General features: G+C 42.0%; 1 protein-coding gene across 5 annotated transcripts in view; it reads right to left on the bottom strand.

The window, feature by feature from the left end:
• Positions 1 to 25327, bottom strand: part of RGL1 (ral guanine nucleotide dissociation stimulator like 1) — a 277599-nt gene that overhangs the window by 86226 nt on the left and 166046 nt on the right. For 3 of the 5 annotated variants that reach the window (XM_027565549.1, XM_027565551.1, XM_027565550.1), the window contains one exon: positions 107 to 315. The exons of the other annotated variants lie outside the window; for them this stretch is intronic. In XM_027565549.1, the coding sequence (XP_027421350.1) occupies positions 107 to 315 (209 nt within the window). The remainder of the gene's footprint in view (positions 1 to 106; positions 316 to 25327) is intronic. 5 annotated transcript variants of the gene reach the window in all.

Raw genomic sequence — 25327 nt, 5'->3', positions numbered from 1 at the left:
ATTATCCTCCAATTAAAATTTTTTCAAAAGCAAAAGAACTTCATGCCTTCACTCTGCAAACAGCCTGACATTTCTGTCACCTCGCACCACCGCTTCAGATTCTTACCTGTCCAGCAGCAGCTCCAGCACTTCTTTAGTGGAGGCAAAGCCTCTGTATGTTGACAGGAAGATGCTGATATATGTAAAGTCATTGTCCCCAAAAGCCGTCAGCAGGTTCTCCACGAGCTTCTCTAAGGTGCCAGCTTTTATGGTCCTGATCTTACACGTCTCATACTGACTGACTGTGTGTCCGGGAGGCAGCTGGTCCCCTTCGACCTGTACGATAAACTCAAGATTATGATCAGGAGAAACGACTCCCTAAAGTAAGAGTGAAAACACTGAACTGGATGAAGCGTGGCCCGTCATGCTTTCCCCTGCTCTTATTTAAGTTCCCTACCAGTCAGGGAAGGCCGACTTCACTCCTCTCACCTGAGTGAGTGCAGCAGCGTGGGTTGGTGGTCGGGGTACCGGGGTGGCCCCTGCTTGTGATCCCACTAGCAGAGGGATTACTTCATCATTTGCTTCTGCTCACTTCCCTATCAAGAACTACGCTGCTGGCATATTCTGTCAAGAATGTTTTCTATGACTCCAGGATCGAGTTGAGCAAATGTTATCAATCATTCCCTTTACACTGTTCTACAGTTAAGCTTTCAAACTCATTCTCAAAGACAGCGCCTACAATGGGGTGCTGGCACTGATCCTACTGACTCTGGAGAGCTGCTTATTAAACTTTTAGATTTGTGTGAGCCAGATGACATTATGTTGATAGTTTGGAGGGAAAAAAAAAAAAATCAGCCATGAGAGGAGTATGTTCTCCACAGACATCTAGGGAAATCTGACCATGTGATGTTCTTTGGTCCATGGAGGGCGAAACGCATTCAATATCATCATTAATCGACAAAGTTGGCTAAGCAGCAGTTTTACCAAGCAGGCCTCAGCTAATCTTGGATGAGTAATAGAAACGGTAGGCCGCTGCATGACCCCTGCCTTTTGGAGACCAGCAATGTACAGTACGGTGGTTGTGTAAGGATGTGAGAGCCGGACCACAAAGAAGACAGAGAGCTGAAGAATCAATGCTTTTGAACTGTGGTGCTGGAGAAGACTCCTGAGAGTCCCTTGGACAGCAAGGAGATCAAACCAGTCAATCCTAAAGGAAATCAACCCTGAATGCTCATTGGAAGGACTGACGCTGAAGCTGAAGCTCCAACATTTCGGCCACTTGATGCGAACAGCTGACTCACTAGAAAATACCCTGATTCTGGGAAAGATTGAGGTCAAGAGAGAAGAGGGTGACAGAGGATGAGACGGTTGGATGGCACCACCAATTCAATGGACACGAACTTGGGCAAACTCTGGGAGATGGTGAGGGACAGGGAAGCCTGGCATGCAGCAGTCCATGGGGTCTCAAAAAGTTGGACCCCAGTTGGTGACTGAACAACAACAACAAAGAAAAAATATTTCCCTGTGAAAAGTAGCTACCACATGCGAATGAAGTGACTGTGAATAGTATTGGTAGGTATAACTGCCCCCTGAAGACATAAACCATAATACATAAAAACTGATTAGTGATAAAATCTGTAAAGCTTTAAAACTGAGTATAGGGGAAGAGAAATAAACTGAAGAAAAATCCGAGTGTGCCTTATAGTCCACAATAAATCTGTGCTGAACAAATTATATAATGATGCAATTTTCAGAGTTCAACCTGCCCTCCATAGGCACAGGGGAAGATGACCTATAGAAAGAAACTTGTTCCAAAGCATAGAAGCATTCTAAGTGACGCAGACAATCGCCACCCAATGTCTCTCAATTTTAAGTGTGAATTGTTTCTATCAGATTTTCTTAAGTTGAAATAACCAGACACGTGACAATTAAAGGCGAGCAAAAAAGAGAGAACTGAAATCTCTAAATGATGACATTGTGCTTACAAAGTCACATGTTTGCTATTTCTTCACCTGTCCTGTCAAAAGTTAAACCACTGGAAGGAAATTAGCAGGCAAGAATTGCTTTCCGCAAAACCAAAGTAAAGGCCATCACTTTTAGAAAGGGCTTAGAACAGCTTAATGTCATCATGGCTAACTGCCAGCAGGAATTAATCATAAGACTCCAGCATATGCGGGGGGTGCCTTGATTTCTTTATTTTTCGAAAGATACTTTTAGTTTACAAAGGAAAGGGCTCTGATTCAGGCAAAACTACCAAATGGACTCAGATCATGGCCTTATAATTATTCATTATCACTCTATGAGCAATTTGAGAACAGGCCTGATAATATCCATCTGTCTTCCAAGAGCTTCAGTTAACTTTAACTAGAAACAATCAATGAAGAAGATATATGGTTTCAATGTCTAATTACATTTTTAATTATTTGGTACAGTGTTGGCCTAAATGTGTGCTGTAAAATACTAGTTTCAAAACAAAACATCCTGCATTCAAATTTGGGAACTATGGAGTTAAACAAAGCTCAATATATTTCTTTTCCATAGAATTTCTTACACACAGTATTTAATGTGCTAACATGCTATGAAACTCCAAAGAAGGATATGGTATCTGACATTTCCTAGTGGACTCCCCTTTGGTCTCAGAGCACCCTGCAGAACATTAGGATTAATGTATTTTGGAAAATGTTAGCTTATTAAGTCACTGTGATGCAGTTGAAACTTAATTCACATTTGCCACTTTTCACTTAAAAAAAAAAAACCAAGATATTATAAAATTAACTTTTACCTTCAAACATCTATATTCCTTTGATCTCTTTCTTAATACCACTAAAATTTAGGAATATTTTGTGTTTTTTTACTTTGTCACCTCAAAAGATCTGATCAAGATAATTATCACTTAAAAAGCAGAAGTTAAAAAATATACCTCAAGGGCAAATGTTAACAATAACAACATTAAAAGGAATGGCTTTTCAGTTTCTACGGATATTCAAGCTCTAATTCTAAATCAAGCTTCCTTACCTTGTGACAATGTCAGGGTTCCCTTATCAATAAATTTTGTAATTTGATGACACCTATTTTACAATGCAAACTCCACTTTAAAGCTAAATCTTTTCCTATTAAAAGTAGTAACTGTTTAAGAGAACTAATTTTTCCCTAAGCAGTGATGTGGCCAAAAATTCAAACACAGAGAAAAATGCTTGTCAAAGACCCTGATGAAGTGGGTCCCTTTTCCTGCCAGAAAGCAGATTTGGCAGGAAGCCAATGCTCTCGCTTGGAAATGGATTCATGTTACTCATTAACCCAGTTGCTTCCCTTTGCTCCTTCTTCTCTGAAGAAAATCTCAACACACAGGCCTGATCGCCATAAATGCCTTTAATGGTTTCTGTTCCTCAGTGTTTGCATCTGTACATTAGGAAGAACCACGACTGAGCTAACGGAATAGCTAACAGAATATTTTGAATATTTAGATTTTAAGAGTTATTCTCTAATTGCAACAAATGAGCATCAACGGCAATAGCATAAAATGAAGTACAAGAATTACTCTGATGCCTAAAGTCGTTCTCACAAAAAATAACAATACATGTCAGCGTCAGAGCACTTGCTTAATATTATTTTCTGAATGTTTACTAAGTACACTAATATCTCTTCGCTAGCAAGGGGAAGGCCAGATTTTTGAAGATGAGTTTTAATTTACCTATATTCAAATTAAGTACAGGCTTCCCAAGTGGCACAGTGGTAAAAGAATATGCCTGCCAAAGCAGAGGACACAAGTTCAATCTCTGGGTTGGGAAGGTCCCCTGGAGGAGGAAACGGCAACCCACTCCAATATCCTTGCCTAGAAGACTCCAGGGACAGAGGAGCCTGGCGGGCTACAGTCCACGAGTTTGCTAAGAGTCAGACATAACTGAGCATGCGCACAAGAGCAACTAAAGTACATTTTTATGAAATAAAAATTTTGTGATTATCTGCTTGTTACTGGAATTGAAATAAAGTTATACAAAAGTGAAACACACAAAAATATCCTACACCTATGGGCAGACTGGAAAAGCTAAAATGTTTAATAGCGACATGACCCTTTTAAGAGACTTTAGGGTCTGTTTTTGTTTGTGATAACTCAACATCTTCAAATTCTAGTTTAAAAGAATAGTGGGGAGAGGCAGTGAGCAAAGTCTTGGCAGACAAGTGTTTAATAACTCAGACTTAGAGAGCAAGACATGGAGGGCTGAGCCTGCCCTCTGGGTTAGCACGCTGACAGGAAACAGCCCAATCTGGATTTAATCAGAGACCATCGCTTTACTGACAAGATCACGATACTGAGGCCACAAAAATGTTTCATGATTGTTTTCTGGCCAATCCGTCTGCCATTAGAATTCAGCATTTCCTCAGAGAATATGCCTGACTCCTATGGGGCAAATATCTAAAAGCCTGCCCAACTGTCCTAGCCATGGAATTTCTATAATTACCAATTTTGATATTAGGGGGACAGGAGAAAGAATGTGAGAGATGAAACATGCCATATTTCAACTGTGTTTCCAGTCATTGAAAATATACTCTTTTGCCTTCTAAAACATAAACTGTTCACAACTTGGGTGTTTTTAATTAAAAAAAAGAAATCCCTTCAATCAAAATAATCTTTTAGTCATCTGATACTTTAACAGGGAATGTGTTAAGTAAACAACCTCATTAAACTGGAGACAGTATTAAGTCTTTCTCCAAGCCATGCTTAATCTTTAGTACATCAGTTCTCGGGCATCCTGGCACGAGCAGTAATGTAAATAGTGAGAACTCTTCCAGTCATAACTCCCTAAGAAAATCTAAAACCCAGAGCCAAGGTTTTACAGAACTTTAATAGCATGTTCCTCTCTGTACATGCATCTCAGAACACCAAGGGTCCGTTTTATATCCCCTATTCAAATGCCCTGAAACCACTACCCAGAAACAATAAGAAACCACCACAGCATAGGAAATATCGTAAGATGACTCACAAACTCGGATCGTTTGTCCACATTGCCTAAACATGCAGAGATTAAATGTCCTTGCCACGCAAAGGAAAACTATGTGTATGTAATGGCATAAGGCACGTTATGGAGCAGCCCAGTGCCTCTGAGTAAAGTGACCCATTTACACATAGGACAATCAGAGATGTAAGGCAGAGTCCATACAAAACCCTACGGCAGGTGACAGCGAGCCCAGTGTGAGCTCTGTGTTGCGTGAACTTCTGTTCTTGGTGTCAGCTGACTTTTTTTTTTTTGGCTAGGTTAGGGTTGCCAGAATGCCCAGCTAAACTTTAATTTTAGAAAAAAATAATAAATAATTGAATAATTTTTGAACATAAATGTTACCTGGAGTATTTAGGACCTACTCATGCAGAGAGTCAGACACAACTTGGCAACTGAACAGCAGCAACAACATACTGAAAAAAGTATCTGTTGTTTATCTGAATTTCCAAACTAACCCAGTATCCTGTACTTTTTTAGTTCCTAAGTCTGGCAACTCTATGCCATATACATACAAAGGGTACAGAATAGATCTCTCATTTATTCATCTACTTATTCAGCCACATATTGAATAAATGGTACTACATGTCAGGCACTGTGCAAGACAGCAGAGATACAAAGGCAAACAGCAGGCAGTTCTAACACCCAGGATGTTCAATATGATGGAGAAAATGGACACAGAGAAACCATTACAATGTAACATAAGTAAAACGGTGGGGAGACAGGCAAATAGCATGCAAGAACCGAGAGGGACTGCGTGTAGAGGCAACATCTGAAAGTGACTGGAAAGAAAAGGATACCACCCACAAGAAAGAAAACTGAGAAGGGGAAGCCAGTCTTCTGAACTCCACTTTAGAAATATAAAACTTGGGAATTTCCTGGTGGACCAGTGGTTAACACTGTGCTCCCACTGCAGGGGGTATAGGTTCGATCCCTGGTTGGGGAACTAAGATCCTGCATGCCGTGTGCTGTGGCCAAAAAAGAAAAAAAATAAATGTAAAATCTGAAGTATTGTTGGGATTTTCCAATGGTATACAGTCCAACAGGCAGTCAGAATCCAAGAGCTGGGTAAGGAGGTCTAAGACGGAAATATGTAAGAGCTATGACTGCAGCCACAAAATTAAAAGGTGCTTGCTCCTTGGAAGGAAAGCTATGAAAAACCCAGACAGCGTATTAAAAAGCAGAGACATCACTTTGCCAACAAAGGTCTGTACTTTTTCCATCCATCCATGTATGGATGTGAGAGTTGGACCATAAAGAAGGTTGAGAGCCTAAGAATTGATGCTATCAAATTGTGGTACTGGAGAAGACTCCTGGGAGTCCCTTGAACTGCAAGATCAAATTAGTCAATCCTACAGGAAATCAACCCTGAATATTCATTGGAAGGACTGATGCTGAAGCTGAAGCTCCAATACTTTGGCCACTTGATGTAAAGAGTCTACTCATTAGAAAAGACCCTGATGCTGAAAAAAAATGGAGGCAAGAGGAGAAGGGGACAACAGAGGACAAGATGGTTGGATGCCATCAGTGACTCAATGGACATGAGTTTGAGGAAACTCTGAGAGATGGTAAAGGACAGGGAAGCCTGCCATGCTGCAGTCCGTGGGGTCGCAAAGAGTCAAACACTACTTAGTGACTGAACAACAACAACGAAGAGTTACAACAATTAAACCAGCTTCACTCTCCAGGCAGTGTGTAGAACAAAAAGAATGGAGAGTGGAGGATGGCCTCTGGAAGAACACTCAAATTAAGAGGGTTCCAAGAGCAAAGATGTGCGTGACTAAAAGAAGCACCTGCACATGGGCAAGTTTACACTCACCTGATCTGTGGCAGCACTTCTGGGCAGATAACCCAGAGGAAAAACCACTGCCAGACTTACATATGCCAACACATGCACCTTCCATCTAATTACGCAAACCTACCGAGGTCTAGCCAGCAGCGTGCTGGAGCCAGCCTGTCCCGCTTGCAGGAGCGGATCGTACACATTCCTCAGTCCCATGTTCCATGACATCATGTTGGTATTGTGAATCTGGCCATGGTGGAAACGGCTACACCATGGAAAATGGCAAACTGGCTCCAAGTCAGGGCTCTGAGTCTGAAGAGGTGATTTATCAGCGCACCACTACCTAGGACTCCCTCTCAGATTATGCCAACGGTAAATTCAGGAGAGACTTCACACCGGTGGAACATTTTTGTCTTTCTGTGACCACTCCAATCGAGGCTGACCTCATAGAAGACAGAAAATTACACCTCTGAACTAAGAAAAAAGCAGAAATGTGAAGGGAGAGAGGTGGAGGAGTATGCAACTGACAAATTAATATGCCCTCAAACAAAACTACAAGATCCCCAAGAGTTGACTTCACTTGAAGCCACATGTTAGAATGTGGTCAGATTTCTACGATGAGTATGCTGCATCCTCAGGAAAACGCTGAGAGCTGTAATAACAAACAAGGACCAGTGTTTCATCCGACAGAAATCTCAGCCCCTTCCGCCATCCTGTCTCCACGGGGTTTCCTAGATCACCCCACAGAGTCCAGGAACTCTCTGAGGGGAAACAGGAAGTTGTGTTTTCCATCCCCATAAAAAATGGTCATCCTCCTGGCTGTGAATCTCTTCCACATGGTGTTAACCCATAACAGACTGGATCTTCTCTGACGCAAACACCCACTGATGTCTTCCTTTAAGGATTTAAGGAGTCTTTAAGGAGGCAGATGGGCTTCCCTGGTGCTCATCGGGTAAACCATTTGCCTGCAATGTGGGAGACTTGGATTCGATCCCCGGGTTGGGAAGAGCCCCTGGAGAAGGAAATGGCAACCCACTCCAGTCCAGATTCAAAAATTAAGTGGATTCAAGGGAGTGTGCTGACTACATTTTTCAAATAAAATATTTTCACTTTTACACACTACTTTGCTGCCTGAAGCTCAGAATGCTAATGAAGAGGTTGTGAGTTAACCTGGCTTCTATTTTTATCTCTGCGGCCAATTTACTTTGGGACCTAAGGCAGTAACTTAAAGCTTCAATGTCTTGGTCAAAGACTTTGCAAAGTAAAGAAATTACATGCTGTTTTGAGAAGTTCAAGGAACTAGAGTTACAGCAGGGAGGGAGGTTTGAACTAAAATAGTCACTCCAGCATGTGCCAAATTACATCACAGATCGTCACACCGGATTTTGTGTCCAGAGTGAACCTGCAAAATTCACAACTCCTTCCTCTCCCTTTCAGACCTCAGATGTCCAAGGCCCTCCTATTCTGAGGTCACAGGTTAACAGGGGCCCTGGCCTTCTGGAATTCATTGTTTCTGTGCAGTCCGGCCAAGCTCTGTCTGAAAAGGTCAGCAGGGGGTAGTGAGCTTCTGTGTGACCCAATATTCCCTGTGAATGAAGCCTGCTCTGAATGGAAACACTTCCTCACAGCCCAGAAGCTTTCCCAGACCGCCATAAATCCCACGGACAGTTCCACGGTGCTTCGTCTCCTGGTGAGATATAAAGTGTTCCTTTACCAGTCTCTGGGGGAGCAGAAGGTGGCAGCTGCCTGACATTTCCCACCTTAGTCATTAATTTAATTCTCCTTCTGTGGATCGCGTTAAGGAATCTCCTAACTTACTGTTAGCCACTCAGTCATGTCCGACTCTAAGGATCCTGACTTGAGGACCCTGAGGTTTGGAGAAGTGAGGGGTCTCATCCAACTTTATTTTTTTTTTAATTTATTTATTTTAATTGGAGGCTAATTACTTTACAATACTGTAGTGGTTTTTGCCATACATTGACATGAATCAGCCATGGGTTTACATGTGTTCCCCATCCTGAACCCCCCACTCACCTTCCTCCCCATCCCATCCCTCTGGGTCATCCCAGTCTGAGAGAATAGCATTGAAACATGTATATTATCATATGTGAAACAGATCTCCAGTCCAGGTCCAATGCATGAGACAGGGTGCTCAGGGCTGGTGCACTGGGATGACTCATCCAACTTTAATGAGCCAATTTGCATAATTGACAGAGTCCGGATATAAAACCAGCCCTGTCTTTCTATTGGGCTTCCCAGTTGGTGTTAGTGGTAAAGGTCCTGCCTGACAAAGCAGGACATGTAAGAAACATGGGTTCGATCCCTAGTTTGGAAAGCTCCCCTGGAGGAGGACACAGCAACCCACTCCAGTATTCTTGCCTGGAGAATCCCATGGACAGAGGAGCCTGGTGTGCTGTGGTACATGGGGTTGCAAAGAATGGGACATGACTGAAGTGATTTAGCATGCATGTCTTTCTGTTATAGAGTGCTGCATTAACATGTAAAGTGACACAGTATTGTGGATACAGTCTCCTTATTTGTACACCTAAGGTCACTAAATCGGAGAAGGCAATGGCACCCCACTCCAGTACTCTTGCCTGGAAAATCCCATGGATGGAGGAACCTGGTGGGCTGCAGTCCATGGGGTCGCTAAGAGTTGGACAGGACTGAGCGACTTCCCTTTCACTTTTCACTTCCATGCATTGGAGAAGGAAATGGCAACCCATTCCAGTGTTCTTGCCTGGGGAATCCCAGGGACGGTGGAGCCTGATGGGCTGCCATCTATGGGGTCACACAGAGTCCGACACGACTGAAGCGACTTAGCAGCAGCAGCAGCAAGGTCACTAAATAGCCCAGAATCTCCATACTTCATAGGACTGTTGTGAGAAATAAAATTAGAAAATGGAGCTGAAGGTGTGTTGAATGGTGACAAGAACTATTCAGGACTCTATAGATAAAATCTTTTATGCTGTGTGCTGTGCTGTGCTAAGTCACTCAGTCATGTCTGACTCTGTGCGACACTATGGACTATAGTCCACCAGGCTCTTCGTTCGTTGGGATCCTCCAAGAATACTGGAGTGGGTTGCCATGTCCTCCTCCAGGGTATCTTCCCAACTCAGGGATCAAACCTGAGTCTCTTATGTCTCCTGCACTGGCACTGGGCTCTTTACCACCAACACCACCTATATAGGTTGGTGCAAAATAATTGCAGTTTCAGACCCTGAATTTTAAATTATTATAACTAGGCTCACAACTTTATTAATCAAAATAGGAACCATTACAATCAATACATTTTTGCCAGTGAGAAATAAGTTAGCTTATTCCTATGCAAAGAAAAAAAAAAAAAAAAACCCATGCTTTGGGATTCGACAAACTCTTGGAAAGCATCTTCTGTGTCCTGCTGATTGTGGAAGCATTTTCCCTTCCAAAAGTAGTCGAGATGCTTGACCAGAGGTCAGGTGAATATGGTGGATAAGGCAAAACTTTGTAGCTCAATTCATTCAACTTTTGAAGCCCTGGTTATGTGATGTGCAGTCAAGCATTGTTGTGGAAAAGAACTGGGCCCTTTCTGTTGACCAATGCCGGCTGCAGGCATTGCCATTTTCAGAGCGTCTCATCAATTTGCTGAGCGTACTTCTCAGACATAATGGTTTCGCCAGGATTCAGAAAGCTGTAGTGGATCAGACTAGCATTAGACCACCAAACAGTGACCATAATCCTTTTTTTTGGTGCAAGTTTAGCTTTGGGAAGTGCTTTGGAGCTTCTTCTTGGTCCAATCACTGAACTGGTCATCGCTGGCTATATAAAATTCACTTTTCGTCGCACATCACAGTCCGATCGAGAAACGGTTCATTGTTGTTATGTAGAAAAAGAGAAAAGAACACTTCAAAACAATAATTTTTTTGATTTGGGATCAGTTCATCAGGCATTCACTTATCGAGCTTTTTCACTTTTTCAATTTGCTTCTAAGGCCAAAGAAGGACAGAATGGTCAATGGTGAGTTCTTGGACAACTTCTCATGTAGCTGTACGAGGATCAGCTTCGATGACACTCTCAGTTGGTCATTGTGAACTTCTGACGGCTGGTCACTGAACTCCTCATCCTCAAGGCTCTTGTCTCCTTTACAAAACTTCTTGAACCACCACTGCACTGTGCATTCATTAGCAGTTTCTGGGCCAAATGTGTTGTTGATGTTGAAGTTGTCTCTGGTGCTTTATGACTTATTCTGAATTCAAATAAGAAAATCACTCAAATCTGCTTTTTGTCTAACATCATTTCCACAGTCTAAAATACATATAAACAGCAAGTAATAATTCATTATTGCAAAACATAAAGAAATGCACATTAAAATGATATATAACATAACTACATTTATTTAAGAATGTGTTCCAATATCAAATGGCAAAGTTCAACAATGCAAAACAGCAATTACTTTTGCACCAACTTATATATAATACTAAGGCTACAGTTTTTCCAGTGGTCATGTATGGATGTGAGAGTTGGACTGTGAAGAAAGCTGAGGGCCGAAGAATTGATGCTTTTGAACTGTGGTGTTGGAGAAGACTCTTGAGAGTCCCTTGGACTGCAAGGAGATCCAACCAGTCCATTCTGAAGAAGATCAGCCCTGGGATTTCTTTGGAAGGAATGATGCTAAAGCTGAAACTCCAGTACTTTGGCCACCTCATGGGAAGAGTTGACTCATTGGAAAAGACTCTGATGCTGGGAGGGATTGGGGGCAGGAGGAGAAGGGGACGACAGAGGATGAGATGGCTGGATGGGATCACTGACTCGATGGACGTGAGTCTCAGTGAACTCCGGGAGTTGGTGATGGACAGGGAGGCCTGGCGTGCTGCGATTCATGGGGTCACAAAGAGTCGGACACGACTGAGCAACTGAACTGAACTGAAAATTCTTTTGTTTTCACTTTCCTTCCCCTACCCCAATTACTTTCACCAAAATTAGGTCTTAACTGCATCAGATATTCTTGATATTATCTGACATTGACTGAAATCTTTGACACCTAAAGATGACCAAAAAAGTGTTTTTGTGTTAAACACCCTCTTTGGAGGAAAACAAAACTCCCCCCTCATTATTATAGTCTCTTAAATAAGTAAATTAAGTCTAATAAAGATGAAGGACTTTATTCAAGGGCTCAAAACAAGCCAGGAGAACAAGGTCAGTAAGTTGCATGAGAAGTGACAGTGTAGGATCCCAGGGGGGAGGGAGGAGTATTCATTAATAATCTGATTTCCAGATTATTAATTTTCCTACCTGCTAGGCTTATAAATCTATCTAGTCATGAAACACTCTCCTTATATTTTTAGAAAGAGAGGAAACAAAAGCAAAATGACAATATGATTGATTATGCGGTATAGCCAAACAAAGTGGCAGTTTTGTAAATACTGACACTTAATACAAATATATAGTATTGTTACAAATATATAGAGGAGAGGGCAGAGGATAGAAAGAACAAATACCTGGCAAAAACACAGATCCAGTTTCCCTAAGCAAACAGAAACTTTCGACAATGGAAGCATTTTGTCCACTAGATTTTAATGTGTCAAAAATATATGTAAAAAAATAGGCATGTTGGTGGTAAAGAAAACATCATTCCCATTGCTCATGACTCACTCTTGAGGTCGGTCAGTTAAAAAAGGTTATTAAAGGAGCTCCCGTTATGCAAAGAACCCAAAGGAGAGGCTAAGGGAATCCATGAAAGAAATCAAGGACTATACTCTAAAAACTTAACAGTAGAGGTTATAATATGAATGTGAATTTTTCAATTCAGTGGCATGGAAGGAAAGGATGTGTAGAGCTTAATGCTAGTGAATATTTAATAGATTAAATAAATGCCAGATAAATAAGCAGTGGCCCTAAAGAAAGAATTTCAGAACTAATGGGAATAAAAGTCTCTTGCAAGTCTGAGCTTCAACCATAAGGAAGGCATGGAACTAGATTCCGTTTCTGGTTCCAGGTCAAATTAATTTTCAAATACTTGTTAGTGCCCTCTGTTTATGTCAGCAGTGAGCTAGAATAACTCTTCCTAATTTGATTGTTTTGTTATTTCCTAAATACCCTTGAGGGACTTCCCTGGTAGCTCAGTAGTAAAGAATCCACCTGCCAGTGCAGGAGACACGGGCTCGATTCCTGGGTTGGGAAGATCCTCGGAGAAGGAGATGGCAACCCAATCCAGTATTCTTGCCCAGAGAATTCCATGGACAGGGTAGCCTAGTGAACTACAGTTCATGGTGTCGCAAAGAGTTGGACACAGCTGAGCAACTAACACAAAGACACATGAAGACCTACAAGACCTTCTAGAACTAACAAATACTATACTAACTCCCAAATCTTTATCTCCAGTTCTTACTTTAACTTCCCTTCTAAATTCTAGACCTGAATTTCCAGTTACCATGTGTTCACCTGGAACTGTAACTCAATGTATCCAAAAAGAAACTCTCTTTTTACTCCTCTAAAATCTCAACTCTTCTCTAGCTTCTGACTGTTAATGATCCAGGTCATAAACCTACAAATTATCTTTATTCCCAACTTATCTCCCCCTTCACCTCTGAAATCCAGTGTGTCCCATTCCCTAAATATGTCTCCATTCTATTCTTCTCCCCCATCTTCACTGTCTTACTTAATTTAGATCTCATTTCTTAACTGGGTACGTGTAACAAGCACTTAACTGGTTTCACTTGCCTCTAGTCTTGCTTCCCAGGTGGCGCTAGTGGTAAAGAACCCACCTGCCAATGCAGGAGACATGAGAGACTCAGGTTCAATTCCTGGGTCAGGAAGATCCCCTGGAGAAGGAAATGTCAACCCACTGTAGTATTCTTGCCTGGAAAATTTCACGGACAGAGGAGTCTGGTGGGCTACAGTTCATAGGATTGCAAAGAGACAGACACAACTGAAGCAACTTAGACTAAGACTAGTGTTGCTAAAAATCATCTTTCTAAAGTACAAATCCTAGTTTCAGAATAAAGTCCCAAGTCTCTGCCAAAGCTAAACATGCCTATCCTTTGACTCAGCAATTCCATTCCTACAAGATATGAGTATTATGTCTGCCAGAAAGCATGGACAGAAACATTCATAGCAGCTTCATTCATAACAGCCAAACACACTTTTCATAGTATGTTGTAAGCATCTGTTTACTTATAGGTATCCTCCACTAGACCATAAATTCGTTAAAGGCATATTCGTATTTATATCTCCAGAAATTAGCTTATAGACACATCAATAAGCACTTCAAGAATATTAAATACATGGTTTTACGATAAAAATGAGTGCTTTATCTAACGAATCTATCCAATGACATTATGTTCCTAAGTAATCTTTTTCTTGATTATTCTAAATTCAGTCAAATTAAAAAAAAAAAAAAAAAGGCTGTATATATATACACAAGAAGAGCCTATCCATATACAATTAAAGCATACAATGTTTGGTCATCACCTTTGAGCTGAACTGCTAAAGTAAATACCTCTTTAAATTGTTCTTATGGCAATCCCAGCAATCTTTTAAAGACACAAATCAGATCGTGTCACTCCCCTGCTTAAAGCCTCCCACTGGCTTCCCATGACTCCTAGAATAATATGCAGACTCCACCATGGCCCACAGGGCCCTTCCTGCCTACTCCCTTGACCTCACCACCAAAACCGTCTCCTTCCCTCTCTAAGCCCCAGCCACACCAGTCTTCTTTCAATTCTTTAAACACATTCACACCTAGTGATTTTTCGCATTTGCTCCTTCTACCTATCATGCTAATGGTGCTCAGCCTGATCATCTCATGGTGGGTCCTTCCCCGTCATTCACTGCTTTTGATCAGGTGGTATCTCCTCAGATAAACTGCTGTACCATCCGTCTGAGGTCACATGACCCATCTTTCCTCACCAGGCCAGATCATGTTATCTACGTTAAATGTTTTATAGCCCTGAACTGTTTGCATGTTTGCTGCCTATAAATTCTGTAGCAGCAGAGCTCTTACCGGTCTTGTTCACTACTATATCCCTGGGGTATAGAATAATGTCTAACACACAGCAAGTGCTTAGTAAATGTTTGTCGTAATGAGTGAAAAACAAATTAATGCTGTAATTAAATGGCAACTTATTTAAAAATCTGAATGAAAGGCTGACTAAACTTCATAGATTACCTAAAGATTGCAAAACTGTCCTCAGAACTAAACATCTTAGGTAAACAAAGTTAACTGATTCTATGTCTTCACAGTGGTTAAAAACTGAAGTGAATTTCTCAACATGACTATATTGGCTTTTTTTGAACCCCAATTAATTCCATACTTGGCTATCATGATTACAGAAATTACTGCAGTCATGGGGTTTTTTCCTCCAGAATTCTTTTCCCATCAAGATTGAGATGCTGAATCCAAGTACACATAACAAGGATCTCTCATTCTCTGAGATTGACACTGCCCTCATTGTTCCACCAGATGTAAATGCCACCGAACCAATTGCTTGCTTTGAAAACAAAGAGTGGGAATATGCTCTTGTTTTGACTTCTTACAACTCCAAGTGGGAGTATCTGAGGAAATGAATACACAAGCTAATCAAGCAGCTACATAATGTAAGTGTAAATACATTGCAAGTTTACTTATGAGGTGTTAGACTACCATGAAGCTTCCAATCCTTTCTGCACGAAAGACATGCTATAAAGTAAGTAAGGATTTTGTTTGCAGCCTTTTAACCTCCCCTTTCTCCCATGCCAGGTTCTAAGCTTTAAACACCAAGAATACTGTTTGAGGTCTCTGAATTAATAGTGTTTATTACTGAAACAAGTAAGTGCTCTAACGCTGTATTCTAGAATGCTAAGGGTGCTTTCCACTTTATAACACGGCTAACATGCAACTCCAGTCATTAAACCTTCTTCAGTGGAGGTCTAAAGCAGTGCATCTTTACCATGAATCCTACTTTTGTTCATTTATTTATTGCAGAATATTTAGTGAGCTCTTACGAAATTCAAGGTACTATCTTACAAGATACTGCAGATATAGAAGTGAACACAAAACACATGAAGCCAAGACAAATATTAAATAGATAATTTAACAGCGAATGACCTAATGCCAACAGAGATCACTGCTCTCCATAGAAAGGTGTGAAAAGGACATATGGCAAGATCAGATTCCACCCTGGTGATCAGGGGAAGTTTCAACAAGGAAACAAGAGATCAGAGTGATCAGAAGGTGTTCACCAGGCAAAGGGTGAGAGAGAGAACATTTCAGGTGAGGAAACTGCATGCCAATGCCCCAAAGGAGGAGGAAACCTGCACCGTGGAGGAGACAGAGAAGCTGATGTGGCCAAAGAGAAGGAGCCGGAGGACAGTGGCAAGAGACGCAGTTAGCCAGGAGGACAATATTGATCTTGAACCTACTATCAATGGGAAACCATTAAAAGATTTTAAGCAGGGAGGTACACCATGATCAAATACAGCATGGAGCTACAAGAAGAATGAAGTGAAGTGAAAGTCGCTCAGTCATGTCTGACTCTTTGCAATCCCATGGACTATACAGTCCACGGAATTCTCCAGGCCTAGAAAACTGGAGTGGGTAGCCTTTCCCTTCTTCAGGGGATTTACCCAACCCAGGATCCAACCCAGGTCTCCCACATGGCAGGCGAATTCTTTACTAGCTGAGCCACGAGGAGAAGGATTCAATTAAAAGACGACCAGAAAAGGCAAAGGTTTTTTGCTTTTTTTGCCAAAGGTTTCTCATAATATAGATCATGATCCACCTGCTTCGGAGTCACTTGAGGTACCAGTCCAAAGCAGATTCATGAGCCCAAACTCCAGCCTTCCACGGGAAAACCCCTGTAACTGGGGAATCTGCAGTTAGTCCTAGATTATTATGATAACCATTAATGATTAAGAAGCACAGCAATAATGCCAAGAATGTCCAGTGATCATCAAATGAAATAAACCAGGACTGAAGTAAAATCACCTGCTTTTACTTGGGCATCAGTTTCCTCTTCTAAAATTTTAGTGGGACCACTCACCACTCTAGCCCCCTTTCTCCCTTAAATGAAGGGATCAATTTTATTCTTTTTCCATAGTCATCGATTGATATTAGTTTTATTCAGAGAAGGAACACACACTTACTTTGATTTGTTCCTGACTGAAGGAGATCAGAGGACATGAACACATAGGTTAATCAGTGTTACTACACAAGTTCAATTCTGACTGGACAAGTTCAGACTGGGAATAATGCTATCTTTTGTGTGGCCCTAATATTCAAAGCTCTTGGATATACACAACCTCATTTGATTCTCACAATAAGCCCAGTTTATAGATGAGGACACTAAAGGCTCAAGGGCTAAGTAACTGCTGACCCAGTCCCATTCATAGTAACTGACAGAGGACAGAGTCCAGCCCAGACCCTTCAGACTCCAAAGCTATGTTCAAAAAGCAGTGCCACAACGGCTCCAGCAGCTCGGACGTCCATTTGCTCTTTGAAGGTCCCCCATGTGCCACCCTCTGCCTCACTACACACACGTCAAATAGTGACAGCGAACTCCACATCAGGTTCTATGAATGAATCACCAACTCTCAAGTCCTGTGCTCAACAGCAAGTCAAAATTCCCCCTGTGGGGTATTGGGAGGGAAAAGACACCATCACAGGCAAATTAGGACATAGCTGCTCCATGTCACCAAAACTATTTGCACACAAATATTTAGGCTTCAAATTAAGAGAGTAGAGGTTACAGGGCTCTAGGAAATTAAAACTGACTTAATCAAACAAAACATAAACTTCTCTTGTCAAAGAGGTGTAATGGTCACGTTGCCAGTAGTAACTGTATGTCTGGATTTTCAAAAATGCATTCTCCTCTCCCTATTTAAAAAAAAAAAAACAAAACTGCAACATTCCCCTTTCCAGGAATGTGATTTAACTTAATAGCTAAGCTAATAATCACTGGCTGCTTATTTGGTACAAACAAAGAAACCACTGTCTCTCCAAGGGGACACAATGGTTCTGAATGTGATTTAAGTATCTGGTTGTGAGTGACCATTATGCTATGTAATGAATGAAGCTGCATGAATACCTATTACATAACTCCATTCTGCTTGGGCACTCTAATTAAAGTGAGGGGACTTCCCATCACTTTAAAAAGCTCTCCTCAGTCACTTCTATAACTTGTAAGATTAAAAAACTTAAATTATACTAAGCCACGGACACAGTGTAGCCAGCTGTTGCATCCAAAGTAAATCATGAAAGAGGGGAATAAGAAAAAAATATGCTTCTGGAAGAAGCAGAAGGTACCTGGGGAAAATGTAAAATGTGTATAGAAGAAGGTGGCCTGAACTGAAGAGCTATGCTTTGCAGCACTGTCTTAATTGCAGAGAAGTGTATTGGGTTGGTCAAAAAAGTTCATTGGGTTTTTCCATAACATGTTACAGAAAATCCTAACAAACTTTTTGGACAACACAATAGCTTCTTCCAAATATATATATGTATTCTGATAAACATCTAGCACTTAGAAATAAATGCAGGCATCCCTCGGTACCTATGGGGGATTGGTTCCCTGAATGACAAAATCCATGGACTTTCAAGTTCCTTACATAAGATATGGTAGTGTCTACACATTACCCACATACATTCTGTATATTTAAATCATCTTTCGATCACATACAATAGTTAATACAAGGCAAATACTATTTAAATACAGTTGTATTTAATACAGTTGTAATACAGTGCAAATACTATGTAAATACTTGCTGAAGTGGCAAATTCAAGTTTTGGTTTCTGGTACTTTCTGAAGTTTCCCCCCCACCCCAATATCTTAACATCCACAGTAAGTTGAATCTGCAGACAGGGAACCCACAGATACACGAGGCCAACTTTACTGATTCATTTTGCCAAAAAGGCATGAGAGACACAAACAGGCTACCAGTATCATATAATAAAGCAGTAGGAGTCAGTGTGGAAGCAAAATCCGTGAGCGTTTCTAATTTAGTCATTTTTAATTCTAGGCTTCCCAGGTGGCATAGTAGTAAATATGCCTGCCAACGCAGGAGATGCAGGTTCAATCCCTGGGTAGGGAAGATCCCCTGGGAAAGGAAATGGCAACCCAGTATTCTTGTATTCTTGTTGGGAAATCCCATGTATTCTTGTCTGGGAAATCCCATGGACAGAAGAGCCTAGTGGGCTACAGTCCATGAGGTCACAAACACCAACAAAGTCTAGCCGTCACATACTTCTCTGTAGTCCCACATCTAACTAACTCCATGCCTTCTGGTCAGAGGACTCTGAGACTGGAAAGGAAGGAGGCAATACCTTTAACATTTCCTTCCAATAGACCTGGAAGGAAACTGTTCAGGGTATGAATGAGGTCAAGGGGGGAAAAAAATCAAAATTTTAACAAACCAGTACATTTAAATCACGTAATAGCAATCCTTCATGGGGAAATTTTATGTTCAACATAAAAAGAGTTGTTTTCTCAGTGACAGATCTTTGAAACACCGACATTCTAAAAGTTTTATTAACTTTATGGAAATGTCTCTGGTTTTTTGCCTTCAGAAAAAAGAATATACTAAGCATGATTTAAACTTTCATTCATAGCTCCGTGAGCCCACCGATGCTACAAAGGATAGTATATGCACCCCCAGAAACACTGACAGAGAGCAGTGCTTATTCCAAAACTAAATGATCCCACATAGTTCAATGCCTGGTATCTAACCATCACTTTCTCTCATTCATTTATTCAATAAATAAATACTCATTGTGTCTTCTCTCTGCAAGGCCCTGCTAGGCTCTGGGAAGACAGTGGTGGTGGAAGGAGAGGACCAAAACCCACACCCTCTTGGAACTCACATAATCAATCAATTATAAACAAACAGTATGTTAGACAGTGGTTAAGTGACAAGGAGAGTGAAGCTAAAGTGGGGGAGTTCCAGGGTGAGAGAAGCTTCCAATTTAAACGAGTGGTTAGGGAAGGCCTCACTGGACAGTGACATTTGAACATAGCCTTCCACTGGTTTGTCCATTTTTGTTGTTACGAACGTGTCTGCCTCCGAAAGCCCCAATCCCTTCAAATTTGCCACATCTTTTCAACTGTAAAAGAAAACCATATCACTATACGTGAATAACCTATTCTGTTACATATTAGGAATTAACATGGTATTAAAGATGATGCTCTTTCCTATGGAGTGAGAGATATTTGGGCTACTCTGAGAATTTTTTCAATACCTTTCACTTTTTAAGTATGCTCTGGAAAGTTGAAATAACCAAAAGTGAGGGAGTGTTATTCTGCTTATTTTCTAGAGTACGTGCGTGCATACTTAGTCACTCAGCCATGTCTGACTCTTTGGGACCTCCATAGACTATAGCCTGCCGGGCTCCTCTGTCCATGGGATTTCCCATGTAAGAATACTGGAGTGGAATGCAATTTCCTCCTCCAGTGGATCTTCCTGACCGAGCAAACCCATGTCTCCCGGGTCTCCTGCGGATTCTTTACTTCTGAGCCACTTGCAAAGCCCTTTCACATAAGCCTCTTAAGTTAAAACTTTGGCTTCTAAGTTAAAACTTTGGCCTCCCTTGTATTCTGTGATGATGAACTAGCCTGTTTCTCCCTCTTACCTCTCTAACTACACTTTTTATGACCTCTACACCAACTGGTCTCTGCCTTCTTGTCTCCTGAATATGACCTTACTCAAGCCTGGTCCTCTGGAGAAGGCAATGGCAGCCCACTCCAGTACTCTTGCCTGGAAAATCCCATGGACGGAGGAGCCTGGTGGGCTGCAGTCCATGAGGTTGCAAAGAGTCGGACACGACTGAGCGACTTCACTTTCACTTTTCACTTTCATGCATTGGAGAAGGAAATGGCAACCTACTCTAGTGTTCTTGCCTGGAGAATCCTGGGGATGGGGGAGCCTGGTGGGCTGCCGTCTATGGGGTTGCACAGAGTCAGACACGACTCAAGTGACTCAGCAGCAGCAGCAGCAAGCCTGGTCCTCACCCATCTTCTGCTTCCCATGTGGTTCTGTTCTCACTGCTTCAGTCACCTACGTGTGAATGAGACCCAAATGTATTTCTCTAACCCCAAATCTCTTCTGATTGGAAAACTCCTCCAGCGTGCTATGTCTGAGGTTGAAATGATCATGATAGCACTGTTTTATCAGCCACAAAGGAGCTCTCCTTCCCCAAATCCTATTTCTCCTAATGACATCATTAATTCTCCTAGTTCAACTACACCAACAACCTTAGATTCATCTTTGATGCCTCTTTTCACTGTGGTCGCCAACAGATACTGAAGCTTTTTTCTAGGTATTTATCTGCTCTGCTGACAGGAGGAAATGAAAACAACACTCCAGAAGTAATTGTGATCACTGATGAACAGTGACTGCTTCGGGGTTTATAGGAATCTTGGGAGAAAGTGACTCTGTTCTCCTACAGGTGTCAGACAGAACTCCAAACATTAGGAAAACAACCTTCTTTAAAGTTGTTGTTGTTCAGTCACTTAGCCGTGTCCAACTCTTTGAGATCCCATGGACTGCAGCAGGCCAGGCTTCCCTCTCCTTCACCATCTCCCAGAGTCTGCTCAAACTCATGTCTATTGAAGCCATGATGCCATCCAACCATCTCATCCTCTGTCATCCCCTTTTCCTCTTCCCTTCAATCTTTCCCAGCATCCGGGTCTTTTGCAATGAGTCGGCTCTTCGTATCAGGTGGCCAAAGTATTAAAGCTTCAGTTTATAAACCTTTTCTCGCAGTGGCCACTGGACTGGAAATGTCAATCCTCATCCCAATTCCCAAGAAGGGCAGTACTAAAGAATGTTCAAACCACTGGACAATTGCAGTCATCTCCCATGCTAGTAAGGTTATGCTCAAAATCCTGCATGCTAGGCTTCAACATTACGTGAATGGAGAACTTCCAGATGTCCAAGCTGGGTTTAGAAGAGGCACAGGAACCAGAGATCAAATTGTCAACATTCACTGGATCATAGAGGAAGCAAGGGAATTCCAGAAAAACATCTACCTCTGTTTCACTGACTACACTAATGCCTGTGACTGTGTGGATCATGACAAACTGGAGAACTCTTAAGGAGATGGGAATACCAGACCATCTTACACTTCTCCTGAGAAACCTGCATGCAGGTCAAGAAGCAACAGTTAGAAGCTCCGATGCAACAGGACTGGTTCAGGACTGAGAAAGAAGCATGACAAGGCTGTTTACTGCCTTCCTGGTGGCATGAGCGTCACTCAGCCAAGAATTGATGCTTTCAAACTGTGGTGCTGGAGAAGACTCTCGAGAGTCCCCTGGACCGCAATGAGATCAAACCAGTCAATCTAAAAGGAAATCAACTCCAAACACTCATTGAAGGACTGATGCTGAAGCTCCAATACTTTGGCCATCTAATGAGAAGAGCCAACTCACTGGAAAAGAGCCTGATGCTGGGAAAGACCGAAGGCAGAAGTAGAAGAGAGTGACAGAGAATGAGTCAGAATAATTGGCCAGAGACAACCCGGAAATTGACCCCATCACCATAAAACCTTGGTCTGCAAGCCATGGGCAGAACAGTTCTCCTGGGCTCCCTTACCCTCCTGCTCTCCACCCAGGTGCCCCTTCCCAATACAGTCTCTTGCTTTGTCAGCATGTATGTCTCCTCAGACAACTCATTTCCAAATGTTAGATAAGAGCCTGCTCTCAGTGTCCACCTTCCTGAAACAGTAGGACAAATATTCCAAATGTGAAATAAAAATTTAAAGAAATCAAGGAGGCTTTACAGGTTTCCCAAATTATTAGAGACAGAAAGAAGGCCACATAATGGAGGCTCTATACTTTGCTAAAAGCAGGGCGACATGAAAGTCAGCAGTCGTAAGGAACGGAGTCTTAGGAAAACGCGAAGGTCAAGTTGACGGGCATTCTTCAGCTCTCTGAGGGGTAAAATGAGGAAGGAGCAGTTCATTGCTGATAGGTGGGGTAATTTTAACTGATAAGAGACAGAAAAGAGAACTACTTCACTCCCCATCTTCACTATCAAGGAAAATGATCTCCTAACTGGAAAAAGGGCAGGACCAAAATGATGAAGAGGAAACTAGAGCCCAGGATAGAGAAGGCGATACTAAGAAAGCACTTAGCCCTTTAAGAGACTTCATGTCTCCAGAGCCAGATAAACAGCCTGAAGAGCACTGAAAGAACAGCAGATGTGATCATAATATTGATGAATGGAATCCTCACAGAGGCAGAGAAAGATACAAGTGTCTGAAGCCTGGCAACAAGAAAACACTGCTTTTCAGAGAGAATTTAAGGTGGACCAGAAACAAAGAACTGATCTGCCTACCAACCACTGTTGCCAACATCCCACATGGGATGTGAGCAATGACCACTCGGCGCTCACACGAAATCACTGCTGCTGCTGCTAAGTCGCTGCAGTCGTGTCCGACTCTGTGCGACCCCAAGAACGGCAGACCACCAGGCTCCCCTGTCCCTGGGATTCTCCAGGCAAGAACACTGGAGTGGGTTGCCACTTCCTTCTCCAATGCATGAAGGTGAAAAGTGAAGTGAAGTCGCTCAGTTGTGTCCGACTCTTCGAAACCTCATGGACTGCAGCCCACCAGGCTCCTCCATCCATGGGATTTTCCAGGCAAGAGTACTGGAGTGGGATGCCATTGCCTTCTCCTGAAATCACTGAGGAAAAACAAAATCAGACCAAACTAACTTTCCACCCTATTCTGACCCAAGGCAAGAAAAAAGGAATGCTACAAACAAGATGCCCACAGATTCAAAAAACCATCCCACCAGCTCTCTCCTTAGCTCTTTATGGATATGATGGAGCCCAACGAGTTGAACAGCTGTAGAACTGGTTAGATCTGTATTCCAATCAGTCAGGGAATGCTGACTGTGAAGCAATGTCAATTAGCACTGCTAGGAGCGGGCTTCCCAGGTGACACAGTGCTGAAGAATCCGCCTGCCAATGCAGGAGACGCAGAGACTCGGATTCAATCCCTGTATCAGGAAGATTTCCTGGAGTAGGAAAGGGAAACCCACTTCAGTATGCTTGCCTGGAAAATCCCATGGACAGAGGAGCCTGGCGGGCTACAGTCCATATGGTTGCAAAGAATCGGACTTGACTGAGCACACTACACACAGCTAAGAGTGAGGAATGTCTCTAGTTATATAACAAAAGTTCTGTCTTTGGACATGTTGATTAAATCATTGTAACAAATGAAGTGGATAATTACTTGTGTGCTCAGTCACGTCCAACTCTTTGTGACTGCCAGGCTCCTCTGTCCATGGGATTCTCCAGGCAAGAATACTGGAATGGGTTGCCATTTTCCTACTCCAAGGGGTCTTCCCAACCCAGGGATCGAACCTGAATCTCTAGTGTCCCCTGCACTAACAGGTAGATTCTTTACCACTGTGCCATCAGGGAAGACCAGATAACTATGATTTACAGAATCAGAATTTTAATTAAAAAAAAAAACTGGACATATGGGACTTCCCAGGCTCTCCAGTTGTTAAGACTGTGCTTCCATTGCAGGGGGTACAGATTCAGTCCCTGGTCAGGGAACTCAGATCTCACAGGCTGCATGGCATGGCCAAACAAGTTTAAAAGAAAAGAAAAATAAATAAACCTGCTGTTTAAAAAAATTAAAACATAAAAACTGGGAAATATCAGCTAAAAGTCTAACAAAATTACATTTAATAAAAATAAATATTTTCTACAATTAGATATTTTTAAAATCAACTCTTGGGACTTCCCGGGTGATCCAGTGGTTAAGAATCCACCTACCAATGAAGGGGACACATGTTCGATCACTGGTCCGGGAAGATCCCACATGCCGTGGTACGACTAAGCCCGTGTGCCACAACTACTGAGCCTACACCCTAAAGCTCTTGACCCACAAATACTGAAGCCCGAGCCGGAGAGCCCATGCTCTGCAACAAGAGAAGCCACTGCAGTAAGAAGCCCTCACACTGAATCAAAGAGTAGCCCCCACACAAGGGAATTAGAAAAAAAAGCATGAGTGCAGCAACAAAGACCCAGTGCGAACAAAACTAATCAATCAATCAATTAAAACAGTTTTAAAAATCTCCTCTCCAAGTCAAACGTGATTTAGTTTAATATTACAAAAAATAAAAAGACCAAGGAATCTTAGCTAAACATGAATCATGAGTATAGTACATGTGTAAAGAGATCTAATTTAAGTTCCATACATGAACACTCCTAATATTAAAAAGAACCATATAATTGCCATTTTACATGGCAATATTCAACCATTTTTAACTGACTAATAGGGTTATCTCATACTGTTCAACCTGATATGATTACATGTGGTATCACAAGATCAGTACAAAGTGCTACAGAACTCAGAAAAGGATAACTTACCACTACTGGGGAAACCAAAGTGGATTTGTGGAAGGAATGGCATGTGAGTTGGAATCTGAGCAATGGCTGGGATTTGAACTGGAGATTAGGGAAAAAGAGGGCATTTCAGATAGAGTCAACAATGAAGTTGGAGGTGGGGGTACGGGGGGAAGGCCCTAGAAAGGAATGTAGCCTAGTAAAGTTAAGCGTGGTGTGTGTAAAGGTGAGACACAGGAAATAACACGAGAGAGATTGGAACTGA

This window comes from Bos indicus x Bos taurus, chromosome 16 (genome assembly GCF_003369695.1).
Source record: "Bos indicus x Bos taurus breed Angus x Brahman F1 hybrid chromosome 16, Bos_hybrid_MaternalHap_v2.0, whole genome shotgun sequence".
NCBI lineage: Eukaryota > Metazoa > Chordata > Mammalia > Artiodactyla > Bovidae > Bos > Bos indicus x Bos taurus.
Note: the sequence above shows the minus strand (reverse complement) of the source record. Positions and strands in the feature narration are given on the sequence as shown.